Source organism: Diorhabda sublineata, chromosome 7, assembly GCF_026230105.1.
Source record: "Diorhabda sublineata isolate icDioSubl1.1 chromosome 7, icDioSubl1.1, whole genome shotgun sequence".
In the NCBI taxonomy this organism is placed as follows: Eukaryota; Metazoa; Arthropoda; class Insecta; order Coleoptera; family Chrysomelidae; genus Diorhabda; species Diorhabda sublineata.
In genome coordinates, this window is record NC_079480.1 from 4,023,124 (window position 1) to 4,037,352 (window position 14,229).

General features: G+C 34.0%; 1 protein-coding gene across 1 annotated transcript; it reads right to left on the reverse strand.

Moving 5' to 3' along the window:
• Positions 1 to 442: 442 nt before the first annotated feature.
• Positions 443 to 4,323, reverse strand: LOC130446845 (cuticle protein 79-like). Its single transcript, XM_056783337.1, has 3 exons — positions 4,312 to 4,323; positions 811 to 1,131; positions 443 to 727 (listed from the first exon to the last, which is right to left on the reverse strand). Exons 1-3 carry the CDS (start codon positions 4,321 to 4,323, stop codon positions 443 to 445), a joined length of 618 nt encoding a protein of 205 aa, XP_056639315.1.
• Between the last annotated feature and the right edge of the window lie 9,906 nt (positions 4,324 to 14,229).

Sequence of the window (14,229 nt, forward strand, 5' to 3'; positions counted from 1 at the left end):
ACATAGATAATAAATAATTTTTAAATGTACTATGCTTATGAATCAACAACCAGAGCCGAAATCCCAATTCACTACTAACAAAAACTTGTTTTTTTTTGCTAACTTCATGCCTATTTATGTCGGCCGTTCCTTCCAGGACTCTAAACTGAAAATAATCTATGAATTGAGGTTTCATCTGCGTAAACAGTCTATGAAATAGACAGTCTGTGATTCTGATTTTCTATTTCTAGAGTATTTAATTTCTTTCGAAATATCTTTGTGTGTAAAAAAAGCTTAGTTCATTACTAACAATTTTATTAATAAAAATCAACAACAATCAACAATAATATTAACAGGTTTGTAGTACAGTCTATTAACAATAGAAGAAGGAATGAAGTAAAATGAAAGACGAGTTGATGAAATGAGGGATGAAATAAATTTGAACCTATTTATAAATTACGACCTAATTCCATCCATGTTTTTCGTCGCCACCACCATGTTTCGTCGTGTGTAAAACATGTTTGTAGACAGGTACGTGTACGGGATAAGGTTGATTAACGTATACAGGATGATGTTTCTCGATTTCGATTTTGTATGGTTTGTCTACGTATACTGGTACTAACTTTTCCACTGTTATAGGCACTTTCTTTTCAATTTCTTGGGGTACCAACTTGTAAATCGGTACTGCAATGGGCTGTGGTACAGATACGTGGACAGCGTAAGGCTGAGGAACGGGAACTTTCACAACCTATATAGAAAAAGTAATGTTTAGCTGATGTCTGTATGTCTACAATATTCATATAGGTATAGAGTTGGTGATAAAAAACCTACTTGTGGTACTGGAACTCCTACTGGGTGTGGTACTGGTACGCCAACTTTCTTCACCACATGTACTGGTACTGCTTGAGTGTGTTCGATTGTTTTAGTTGGTATATGATCATGTTCCTCAGCAACCGGCTGCCAGCTTTCGTGTCCACCCCCATAACCTCCTAGATCGTTTCCTCCTCCTGTATTATAACCACCACCATAATTTTGTCCGCCTCCAAGGTCATGACCGCCTCCTTGTTCAAGGCCTCCTCCTAAGTCTTGGTGTCCGTTTTCGTAGCCGGCACTGGCAAATCCTAAGACTAGACCAAAGAGGATGTTCGAGACCTACAAGTGGATATAAATGAGAAAAGTTTTTTTAACGCAGCATCAGCATTCTCCACATTATGGACGTGACCTTATACGATTGAAAATAGCTCTTCCGTATTTTTAATGCAATTATATTCACCCTTTATCATATGTCGGATGTCAGACGAAGTACTGTTTTTTTTCTCTGTTATTATTAGCTTAGCAGTCCATTTCAATTTAGTATCAACTACAATTTCCTACATGAGCGTACTTCCAGTCACTGCCATATTCAATATTTTTTTTAAAGAATATGACTTTGTCTTATTCTGAGTTTTCGAATACTTTCCTTCAACATTGTAGAAATGTGCAATGCTTCTTATCCTTTCCCATTTGACTTCTGTTTTTCTAACTCACATTTAAATCAAGCAAATGCTGTTTCGTAGGCAGGGCTTTCACGGTAATGAATCTGTAGTTGTTTTCGGCGCTTCTTTAAGTTTTCATTCATATTAAATCAGCAAAAAGCATGAAACACCACAATTCCTGAACTGGTGTGGTCTTGGCCTGTCCTGGGATGCAAAAAATGTCCTACATGAGCTAGTAAGGTATAGCTGTAGTTCGTTTAGGTACCCGGTCATTCAGCGCAACGATAAGATTGAGATTTGCTTAACCCCAAGGCTCATTCTTTGGTTCGCCTCCATGGAGAAAGACACCTATCTAACAAATTAACTACTTCGTTTATATGTACAGCTGGTGGCTGATCTTTCAATGTGACATGGTCATTTAAATCGCAATTTTCATGCTAAAGACATCAACGGTGATGTCGCTGTTGCTTAGTGAAGAAGGAAATTACAGCCCGCATCATGGATGAGTGCCTAGCACTCACACTTTAAAAGTTTAAACACTTTTGGGCAAGCTGCAACTGGTCTAATAACATTAAAGGTTCAAAACTGCCTGATTAACTTCAGACGGTCTTTGATTGTTTTTACTGGGCGTGTTGGGCCTAACAGGAGTACTATGTGAAACTCATGACCACCAACTATCACAACTACGAACTGTGCATTAAATCTTCCCATAGGTTTTCAGTTAATTTCAAATTGCAATAGTTTTTGTTGCTGCAATTGCCAACAGTGTTGTAATTTACAGCACATATGTATAGACAGACGTCTTCAATTAAACTTTTGTTCATTAGTTGCTTAGTCGGGAGGCTCTTCTTATTCATAATGTTCATATTCAGTCTTTTGCTTGTCCAATATCTCATCTTCATTCTATTCGTATCAATGATAATGCGAAGTTGATAAGGCTTTTGAGGTAATAGCCGTTGTGAAATGTCTTGATTTTTAAGTGAATTGAAGATATCTATTTCTAGTATTACATTACTATTCTTCACAATATTTAGTATTTGTTTATGCAAATGTTTACTTTTTTCTTTTGTTTTAATAACGTTTTTATAATTATTTCATCAATTGTATGAATTCCATTAAGAATTTTGAAAATACGTGTAAAAAACCCAGTCATATAAGTTTAGTAAATTGAGAGTAATTTTTATATTGCGTTTCATATTCCGTGAAAGTTTTATAATGAAAAATAATTAGGGTTAATCCATGTAGACATTAACGAAACAAGATTTGGCATCAACTTTTTATAAAAACTGCGAATAAATTATAGTGAAATTTAGTAATATATAAGAAAGTTTTGTATCTATTTTTATAATCGGATTAGAATATTCAACGGATTATTAAATTTTCACAGTTCGTTGCAAATTAGCTGGATTATTATATTTTTTATCGAGACATTTAAAAATGGATTTCTAATAAACATTATAATATTCAACGAACCGTTTTCTTCTAAGTTTTTTAACGAAAAGCTCACTTTTGATAATATCCAATATCTATATAGTGTTGGCTCTAAAATCAGACCCTCTTAGAATACCAAGAACTTTAGCACAAAGACCTCATTTCTTCAATTTCCAGTTTGATGATGTCTTTAGGTCAACGTTTTCAAGTCGTTAAATAGAATAGTACAAGAATCCACATAATACTTATCTCCATTCTATGACACAAGCTAAATGATATTTTGATTACAATGTATTTATTATTTATTGATATTTTGATTTTAATGTACGTTTAAATTATTTGTGGACGACCTCAGGTATTTAGAGGATTGTACTTTTTTATTTCCATAGTTTCTTCATAGCCCGCTCAAGCTTAACCAAAAAAAATAGTAGTTAAATAACAGTAATTATCACAGAACTTGATTTTACCATAAGAAATAAGTTTTCAGAACTATTTGTGCTAAAGAGTTTACTCAAGGTCAAAGTCAAATTGAGATTTTTATGGTAAACAGTAAGTTTAATCAAAGAAATTGCTAAAACTAACTTTGTAGCTCATACAATTCTCTACAAAAACTGTCTCAAACTTTTTTGGCGTGGAATCCATTTCTCAAATATCACAAATCGATTAAGCTCACGCTTCAATTTTGAAGGCACTACGTTGCTCAGTACCCGTTTGACAGCTTGACTTACATGAATTTGTTAATATGAAGAAAATTGGTCGTCATACTGTTATTTTGAATTCTAATTCGGATTGATTTATTTAGTATAGTAAAATATTGGGTAGCAGAGTTTGAACGGGACCTGACAAGCTGTTGATGACCAAATGGAATGACGACCCCGGAAATACTAAAGAAAGCTGCGTGCGTTCGGTGATGCGTTTGTTCAAACTTGAACAGTGATATCAGCAGTTAATGGTTATTGTGATGAGCAAGGCCTAGAGAAAGTGAATATGAAAGGACATTATTTAGATATGGCTTTCAAGAATTTTTATCTGGACCATCCTTGTTTGGTTTCATTAAATATTCACGAACTGTTAGTCTATTGAAAGTAATTCAAATTAATGCAGCTGATGTTTTGTAGAGATTATAATCAATGAAAAAAATCAAATTAGTATCTCTAATCATTTAAAAGATGACTAATTGTACATTTATTTTACGCTCTTTAGCGGCATGTAACTCATAAACTAACAATACCAAAAAAAAATTGAAATCGGGTAGGTGTTATGAATATTTTTGGACCATCTACCATTTCTCTAAATCATCTTTTTGTAATCATCAGTGGCAGTTTATATATTTTTTTACCAAATCTCAAAAAATCACCTCAGACAGAGCACATCTCACTAAGGGTCACTTTTTCAACACAAGATTCACAAAAAAATATTTACTTACAATGAACCTCATGTTGCGTTTTATAATAGTTACGAACTTCTAAGAAATCACAAGAAACTGATAGAAATACGAAGGGGAATCTTAATTTATATTAAAAGCAAAGTGGGGCTTCCCAAGTGAAAGGTTTTCTTCTTCCTTCTCAAAAATAGTGTGAGATTTTAGAAAAGTGAATCGGTTCGACTATATGAAAGGTTGGTTATACTATTTGTGATATTCCATTCATTCTTCTCTTTCCTTTTAACAGGTCAATGTACTTTGAAACTGGTTAATTACCGTTCATAATAACCATTCTACGACGAGGAGATTCGTATCAAGATTAATACAGTACATAGCATCAATGCGATGAAATTCTGTTATGATACATACATTTTTTACATGATCTTCAATTTTTTTTCTATAGTCTTCTAATTAATGACGTTTGCCTTGAGGAAAGATGATGCGAAACAATAATAGTTTATACCATATAGGGAAACCTTAGTCCGTACAGTTACGAGGGTTGCTACTTAAGTTTTGAGATTGCAAAATAAAAACAAAAATATCGTTTTTTCTAAATATAATCTATTAAGATCAATACACTTAGGCGTGCGTTTGAATTGTCGAAGTATTTTTTCCATTCCGATTGAGGTAAGTCCAAAAGAGTTTCTTCGGGTGTTGACCTAGCAATTTATTTTGAATTGCGGGAATAAGAAGTCATTGGGTACGGTGGATGACTCTTCAATGCGATATTAGTCTTCTGCGATTGGTTTCCCTGATTTTTTCAAATACTTCTGGCAAACAGATGCTGTTGTACCATCCAGAATTGACCGCTCTATGACCATTTACATCGAAGTGCTTCGTGCGCGATCAACTTTTGTTGGATTTGGCTCGTCTTGGAAGTTCCATACAGTCGATTTTTGTTTTATTTCGATTGAATTTTTCAAATTATACGGTATCTAATCATACAATATTTAATGTATTCGAGTGGAACTAATGCCCAAGTACCCCTCAACTTCACGGTATGCCACAGGACGATCTCGCAATATCAGTTTACGCACATCAATGTTTTCAAGCACAACAACTGATTTTGGACGACCTTCATGTAATTAGTCCTGTAGCGCAGTGCGATCACAATTGAATTCGAAAGACCAGTAAAACACGTTGGCTCTGTATGTTGCTTCATCACCTAAAGTCGAAGCGAGTTGATCGGCGCACTGCTGTTGGTTCAATCCAAGTCGAAAGTCATAGAAAATCATCGCACGACAATGTTCACGATTTAATTCTATTTTTGATCAAGACGAATGTTTCAAGTATCTGTAAACAACTCAAATAGCATTAGTATGACAACACGTTTTGAGTAAGTCAAACTTTATGATGGCACTGTCAGATTTGACATATTCAAATAAGTATTATCATATCTCATACTAGAACTGGACTGTGGCAAAATATGAATTAAGACTATCGTCAACTGGTGGTGATTCTCGATAAACTTTCTTAAAAATGGGAATTTAACCAAAAATCCACGAATTGAAACATCATTTTCTGATTTCTTTTTATAATATTTAATAACGTTAGTCATCCAAACCAGATAGAGAAATATAGAGTCGTGTATAGGTCATGCGAGATCATTTTGACCTTAGTCATTGTTAGTATTTTGTCACTTTCTAAGCCAAAGTAGCAGATTCCTAACCTCCTCTTCAGTAAATATCTGATTCTCGTGGAGCTTGAGTAAATAGTTTCATTTCTAGTGTGTATTTGATTATTTCGATACGTTTATTAGAAAATTTTATGATCATAGTACTTGAGAATTATAGGTTATCATTTTTCTCTTCCCATTGTTTATTTTAAGATTGTTTAGACCGCACCATCTACTATATTATTACTGAGGAAACCTTTTTTGCAAATTGACTGTCGTTTCGAACATCTTTCTCCATTGATAACGTTTTTATTTCTTTGTAATTGGAGAAAAATAGCATTAAGAGAGTAATAATGAACTTTCACGAGCCGTTAAATTTTTTTGGAAGCTATAGTAATTATTCCATTAAAATTCTAATTTCAAACATTATGAGTGTAACAATACCGTATAAATTAGATTATTCAAATTTAACTTTTGCTCTGTTGATGATATTAAGAAATAAGTTTTGTCTAAAAATTAGTGTTTGGCTGCATATCAGCGATAATGGCGAAAAGTGATTTTTGTTTTCCTGATTTTTTATCGTAATCTCCCAATAGTTTTAATCTTATCAGATTTGAACTATTTAGTTCTCAATTTTAAATATCCACAAGACTTTTTCAAGCTTTTTTCAATAACATAATGGAATAACACATCGGAAAAATGACATACAAGGCTTTATACACATATACTAGTTTGTCGAAATTTTCTGTGACCATTCTGCATAAATGTGGCTGAATTTCGTTGATGCAACGTTGAATCCCCTCCTTCAATGCAAAAGTGATTGAGGGCTTGTTGAAGTAGACCTCTGCTTTTAAATATCCCCATAAAAAGAAATCAAATGGTGTTAAATCACACGATCTAGGGCGCCAATTCTGCTCACCGAAATGAAAGACCTGGAAATGCCGCATGTAGTAATTTAAGTGTTTTATGGGCTTTATGCCATGTAGCACCGTCTTGTCGAAACCACATATTGGCCACATCAGTATCACCCAATTTCGGCAAAACGAACTGTGTTATCGAGATATCGAGAACCAGTAACAGTCACTGCTTCACAGGTCTCATTTTCAAAAAAAATTGCCTTCAGCCCAAAAGGCACACCAATCAGTGACAATTTTTGGATGTATTTGTTTTTCGAGAATAACATTTGGTTTCTCAACCCCATCAAGGTGAAAATATGCTTCGTCGATTAGGATAATTTTTTTCGAAAAATCAGTATCTATTTGGCTTCAGTTGTTGTGCTAATTTACTTGAGCTTAGTGTCTAGCTTTTGAGCGTTATTTTAACGGCTCACCGTGTAGTCTGATATTGACATAAACCAGTCCTAGCTCACACACTCTAAATTAGAATTTTTAATGATTTACTTTCTTCGCGGTCACTGGCTGTGAAGAACGTACGCGTTCCCAGACGACTTGTACTTTCATTTGGATTAAACGCTTCACTATCACTTTCAATCAAATACCTACTTGCAACATCTTATTTTTCTTTTTTTTATTATTAATAAACGATGTTGAGGACGATGATTTGTTTTTAAAATTATGTAATCCTATAGATAGAAATTGAATAAATAACTGTATGAGATTGTCGAGAGCTAAAGGGGTGAAGATAGTATGGATATCGGAAACAACAAAATTAAATAAAGATTAGCAGCTTCTAGTGATTTAATTAGAATTTCGAAACCGTTATGTATCGCTTCACGCAGTACGTGTGGCATTTAAAATGAAGGAATCAACTTGTTCGATTCTTGAAGGAAATTAGATTTGGGTAATACCAATATTTCAAAACATGAAAGTATCTTCATTCCAAATGGGAAACAATTTATAAATATCTTCTTATTTCCCTTCCATAATAGGTTTAACGTCTGCTTTTTCTTTCCTCATCCTGGCTCCACCTCATCCGTCGTCGACCTCTACTCCGTGTTCCAATTGGAGATTTATCCCTCGCTATTTTCACCAATCTATAGTCTGCCCATCTACTTATATGTTTGTTCCTTTATTTTTTATGCTTTGATACCCATTCGTTAATATTATCTACGTCACATAATCGTCTTATGTTTTCGCTTCTTTCTCGGTCTAATAGTGTTTTTCTCAACATCCTCTTGATTTCATTTCAATGGTCATCAAGAACTGTTTCGTTTTTGATGTTTCTGGTCTTGTATCTGATGTATAGGTCATTATAGGTCTGCTTTTGTTTCTTGTCTTAGGTATTTGTCATACTACGTCTTAAAGACATCCCGTAACCTTATTTGTTCTAGCTACTTCTCCTCTTCTATGTCTCCATAACTGGTTATGTCGATACCAAAGTACTTGTATTTAATTCTCTCTTCAACCTATTCAATAATATACACCCCACAAAATTTTTCCGCAATACTGGTATTTTAGGATATTTTTAATATTTAATTTTAGTTTTTTGGGACAATCTTTTTATGTATCAACTTAATAGATATTTCTGGTTTCTCGTCATGTGTTGTGTCATATCACAATTTCTTACCAATTTTTTTGGAAGTAAAAATGATCGAGTAAATCGTTTCTGTCTTGGAGAATGCATTCGAGAACTTTCTAAACAAATTGTGTTATTGTATAGTGAAAATTTGAATTTATTTTGTTAATAATGGATGTGCCTCAACGTTTAACAAGACATGTTTCGAATGAAGAAGCCGCTAGAATCATAGCGCTCATACAAGATGACCGCAGTCAAAGATACTTCGCAGGGGTAATTGGAGTTCAACAAAGCACCATATCCAGAGTTATTATTCGCTACCAAGAAACAAGGCAGCTAACCAGAAGACCCGGACAATGCCGCGGAAGGGTAACTTCGGTAGTAGATGATCGTTATTTGAGGTTAACGGTGTTAAGAATTAGACATACCACCGCTCGAAGGCTGCAAACAGATCTGTTGGTTGCTCGTAATGTCCGAATAAGCCTACAAACAGTTCGAAATAGGCTGAGAGAAGCAGGTATATGAGCCAGAGTACCAGCTAGAGGTGCACGTCTTACCAGAGAATATCGAGTAGCAAGATTGGAATTTGCTCGAGAACTCGCAAATTGGAATATTCAAGATTGGCCCAATATTTTATTCACGGATGAATCAAGATTTTGTCTATATTCATCAGATAGGCGTGTACTGGTTTATAGGCTACGTGATGAATGGTACGATCAGGTTAATTTTTGTCAAACTGAAAGCTTTGGTGATGGCTCTATCATGGTTTGGGGAGGAATTTCTTTCGAGGGTCGCACGGAGTTAGTACCAGTTAATGATTGAAGACTAAATGCTGACAGGTACATAACCAATATCCTAGAATCCCATGTAGTGCTCTATATGCCTCATATCGGTGACAACTCTGTGCTTATGCACGATAATGCTCGTCCACACGCTTCTAGGGTGGTTCGGCAGTACTTAGAAAAGGTCGCGATACTCACCCTGAATTGGCCTGCACGTAGCCCGGACCTTAACCCAATAGAGCATATCTGGGACCATCTAGGATGGCAAATTCAGCAACATCCGTCACCAATAAGAACACAAGATGATCTTTAAAATGTTCTTTTTAACTTCTGGGAGAACATGTCGCAAGGATACATCCAGAACGGTGTTTGATTCGTAATAATAATAAAATTCGAAAAACAGGCAACACATTTAAAATATTTAAAAAATGATGAGTGATGCGATAATTTTTGTGGGGTGTATATATGAAGATATCTTCATTTTCGGCAAATATTATGGGAATATCGGCATAGCACTGGATTTTGATTACTCTGTCATCCATTCCATAACTCTTTGCAGTATTTATGTTTGGGATACCAAACGGATTCTTATGTACTTTTATTCAAATAGAGACGTAGATATTTCAGTCAAGTACTGAGTACCAAAGCTCAGATAGGGATTAAAGAGACTCGCCTGAAAGGGAACAAAATACTTCTAAAATGCCCTCATTTTGTCTATGTAATGTAATGTAATAAAGTCTTGGAAGAAGTGTCTTTACGGCGTTCTTCTGTTATAGGTAGACAAATAAGTATTAGGATGGAATCAATGGATACTTTTCTAGGTGTTTACGAGGCTCCTGATGATAGTCTATCTGATTCTAGTGTATAATTTTAAGTATGTGGAAAAATGCTTTGGATGAGAAACTTGTAGAAGCCAAAATCTAACCTCTTTGAAGCTAGTAGAGATATTGAAGCTCGTTGGAATTGGAAGGCGGAATATAAATTTGAAATCACTCTGACAAAGTGTTTCAATAAACCTCAAAATTTAACACCTAAATCTTTCTATTTAAGTTTTATTCATATCATTGTCTTATATTTTTTCTATCATATTGTTTCATATCATTTCAAGTTACACAATCTTCGTCAAAATTTTCTTTATATTGATCAGGTTGCTAATTTTTCTCCTCTGCAATTCGGGTTATGTTAAGTTTTTTTCTACTGTGTTATTTGTTATTTTTGTACATTATAATGATAATAAATTAATTATAGATCACATTTTCCTTATGGTAGATTAGAAAGAAACCAAAATATGCAGATGTTAGAACTCGTTTTAAAAAAAAGTTTTATTGTAATCTTCCAGTATTAAATATTAATCGTTAGTAAAAACATGATGATAGTAACATAATATTTGCAATATTTTTAATGATGTAGACAAAATAAATAAGATAGCGTTGGATATTAGAACATAATAAATCTACTGATACCACACCATTTTCGCTAATACCATCAATAAATTAAACTATATATTTATAATCATAGAATTATTCTCTTCAAAGAAATATTAAATTTTATTTAATTAGATAGGGTTTTTTGAATTGGACTGTAAAATTATTCGGAAAAAATTATAAATTAGCAGTTTCTATATTTAAAAATATATTCATGACGTACGATTCTCTCCAATAACAATACGTAGGTATTCTCCTATTGAGGAATATATAGAGAATTCAATAATATCTAAATGAAGTTTCAGAAAATCTACAATTAATAACAATCTAACGAATAATCTGAAACCAGCGATGTGAATCTCTGAAACAATGAGAAATTAGATCTGAAAAGCTATCAATCTCAATGAAGAAAGATGTACATCCAGATCCTTGAGGGTCAACTCCAACTCCAAGACTGACAGAATTAAATAAAATGTGAGTTTAAATTTAATTTTTCTAGTGAAGAGCGGTATCTCTATCTCAACTGGAGAAGCCACATTGAAAAACAAATGCCACTTTTTGGGTTTGCTGAACAATAACTGGCAAAACATGGGGCTCAAAACCATTTGAGATTAGTTTAATATATTCGACCATACTGGTCCTACAAAGCACCCACGCATCATTCGCAAAAAAGAAAATGTCGTTGATAAGGTCTTAGCGCTGCTTAACATTATGGGAGTCATTTAAACTATCCCCGCGGTAACAATGGAGAGAGGGTTCAAATTTTTATGCAGAAAATCTAACGGCAAAAACTGCTATTAGGTTCTAATCAAAAGGACTCTGGTAAGTAACGGAATATGAGTATGCGGCTATTCCAAGATACAGAGACTTCAAAGAGGTTCTAGTCTCAGGGTGTGACCGTCATCCCCACTCCTACACTGTCAGAATCTTCCCTGATAGGTGAGACTGAGACGATGGATGACCCTCCTAACTTCCTAAATCCAAAACGGCCTGTTTTTATATATATAAGGTCCGAACATACAACTGAGAGTAGGAGCAGCTTTTTGTAGCAACAAGCCGAGAACGTAGAAGACCTCTAAGGCTGTACAAAACTGTATCTAGCGATTTCAAAAAGTGTCAACAAACAACTATAGGAAACCTTTATGGGTCCCTCGTCACTCTGGTATCAGATGAATTGAGGAACAGATGGTCTCCCAATTTCCCGAATCTTATGATAAATACAAAAGTCTAATGGACAGAAGGGATGAAGACAGCAATTTGAATGAGTGGCTGGAAACCAACGCCTTGTGACACATTAAAGTACTGGGAGGCAGTCTCATCCAGCTGTAAAGAAATTATTTAAGGCTGATCATCGTATTGATTACTAGCGAGTGGTATATGGGAGTCCAACTCATAACGATGGTCATCATGCAAGATTAACAATGTTAAATATTTTCTGATAATAGGTATATAATTGTTTTTATAATTTTAAGGTGTTAAAACGTGGATGGATGATCGTCGACTGAACGTGCGCCAGCTAGCAGACATAGGAGGGATCTCAAAAAATGCGGTACATAGCATATTAACTGAAAATTTAGAAATGAGAAAACTGTGCGCGTAATGGGTGCTGCGTTTGATCAAAATAGAACAAAAACAGCGTTGTGAATATGTTTCCATCGAAAATTTGGCAATTTTTGACAGAAATAAAGTTTTGCAACCATCGATGAAACGTGGGTCTATCACTTCACATTTGAAACAAAAGAACAATCAAAACAATGAGCTAAAGAAAGGAGAGCCAGCTCCAAAGAAGGCAAAGACCGTTCCATATGCTGGCCAGGGAATGGCGTTGGATTTTCGGGATACGTTTGAGAAATGCCTAAGAAGAAAGTGTTATTTTATCAAGACAATCCACCAGCTCACACATCCAGTATTGCAATGTCCCAAATTAATGAATCAAAGTTTGAATTGCTACCTCATGCACTCGATTTGCCAGATTTAGCCCCCTCGGATTATTTTCTATTTCCAGACTTAAAAAGATGGCTCGAAGGTCAAAGATTTTCCAACAATGAAGACGTGATGTCGGCAGTTAATGATTATTTTAAGGACCTTGACGATTCTTTAAAATGACTATCAAACTACGTTGAAAAAAAATGTATTTTTTCCGAAATTATTGTTTTCTTTCTTGTGCCTTTTGGGACCATCCTCGTACTGTATTGTGAATTTTGCTACTCGGTGGATAATCTCTGTAATTTTATATAAAATTTTGTAAACAGACAGTTTTTAATCAAATTATGTTAAATTCATCTAAAATTTTCTTAAGAACGATTCTCCAAACTTTCTTTCTTTGTCATTTTTATAGAATCGATGGCAGAATACATTAAAATAATGAAAAATAATTTGAAAGAAAGTGTATCTTCAAAAAGGATATCGGCCATATGGTTTACGGATAGAAATTAAAAAATAACTTTTTTTCGCAAAAGTTACAAAACAAATTGATCATTGATATTGAATTTTAATTGAGTTTCATTAATATGTATTAAAAAATTATTCCGCACTAGAAAATCTCATAAATTATATGCCCGATATGGAAATTTAATATCAGAAAACAAATTTTACTTCACCAAATTATTAAAAAACATAAAGATGAGTGATTAAATCTTGTAAATCATTATTTTTCTTCATAAAAACCATCATAAAAACATAATAATTATATATATGGATTATAGCCAGAATAAATCTCCGATAGAACATTCTTTTCAAGAAATAAAAACATTAATCAAAATTCTTTAACAAATAATGAATTATTATATGATACTTTCTAATACTCACATTTCCGCATAACTTCTAATAGTCCCTTGGAGGTACAACAAAGCAAATATTTCTCTTTTTTCAATCAACTTACGAGGGACCAATGAAAATTATCTATCTTATAATACAGGGTCTAACCAGCATGTCTATTTGAGTTCAATAAAAGTAAAGTAAAGTAAAGTAAAAAATGATTGACATTAATTTCGAGCAACGGTGTGCTGCTATATTCTGTTTCACATTGTGGCACAGTATTTATGTGGTTTAAAGCATTTTCCAAAAACGAGAGCCAAAAGCTTTCAACTGCAAGAGTCGATGAAATATCAACAGAAAAGTTGCATTTGAATAACAACACTCTTCGCCAAATTGTTAGAACTGAGTTGAGGAGGAGATTATTTGCAATTCAAAACAATTTCTGTAGCGATACAATCTCCTTAATCATCTGAAATGAATCCTTCCTGACGTTTTCCTCTTCTCTGAATTGGACGAAATGGGCGTCATTTTGGTACATTATAAAATCACTCTAGCAGTTTTAACGGATAAATTGAAGACTATTCCAATATCAGAGCTCCAGTACTGTTATGAATCGTCTGAGTAGTACCCATAGATAATATTTTATGGTCACATTTTATATGTCAAATTTTATTGTTTAATTTAGACCGAAATATGAAAATAAGTCCCATCACGTAGATTGACAGCATACACAAAGCAGCCAAAGAAGCCTTAGGATATAAAGAAATGAAAAAGAGAACACGAAATTATTGGTGGACTGAACAACTGCAAAATTTAAAAGAACAAAAACAACGATTGTATCATACCTGGCTAAGCACTAAAAAAGCAG

What these genes read in the sequence shown, in the direction of transcription:
- LOC130446845 (XM_056783337.1), bottom strand. An exon ending in TAGGAGTTCCAGTACCACAA is followed by an intron (nt 728 to 810) that starts GTAGGTTTTTTA and finishes TTTTCTATATAG; the next exon opens with GTTGTGAAAGTTCCCGTTCC.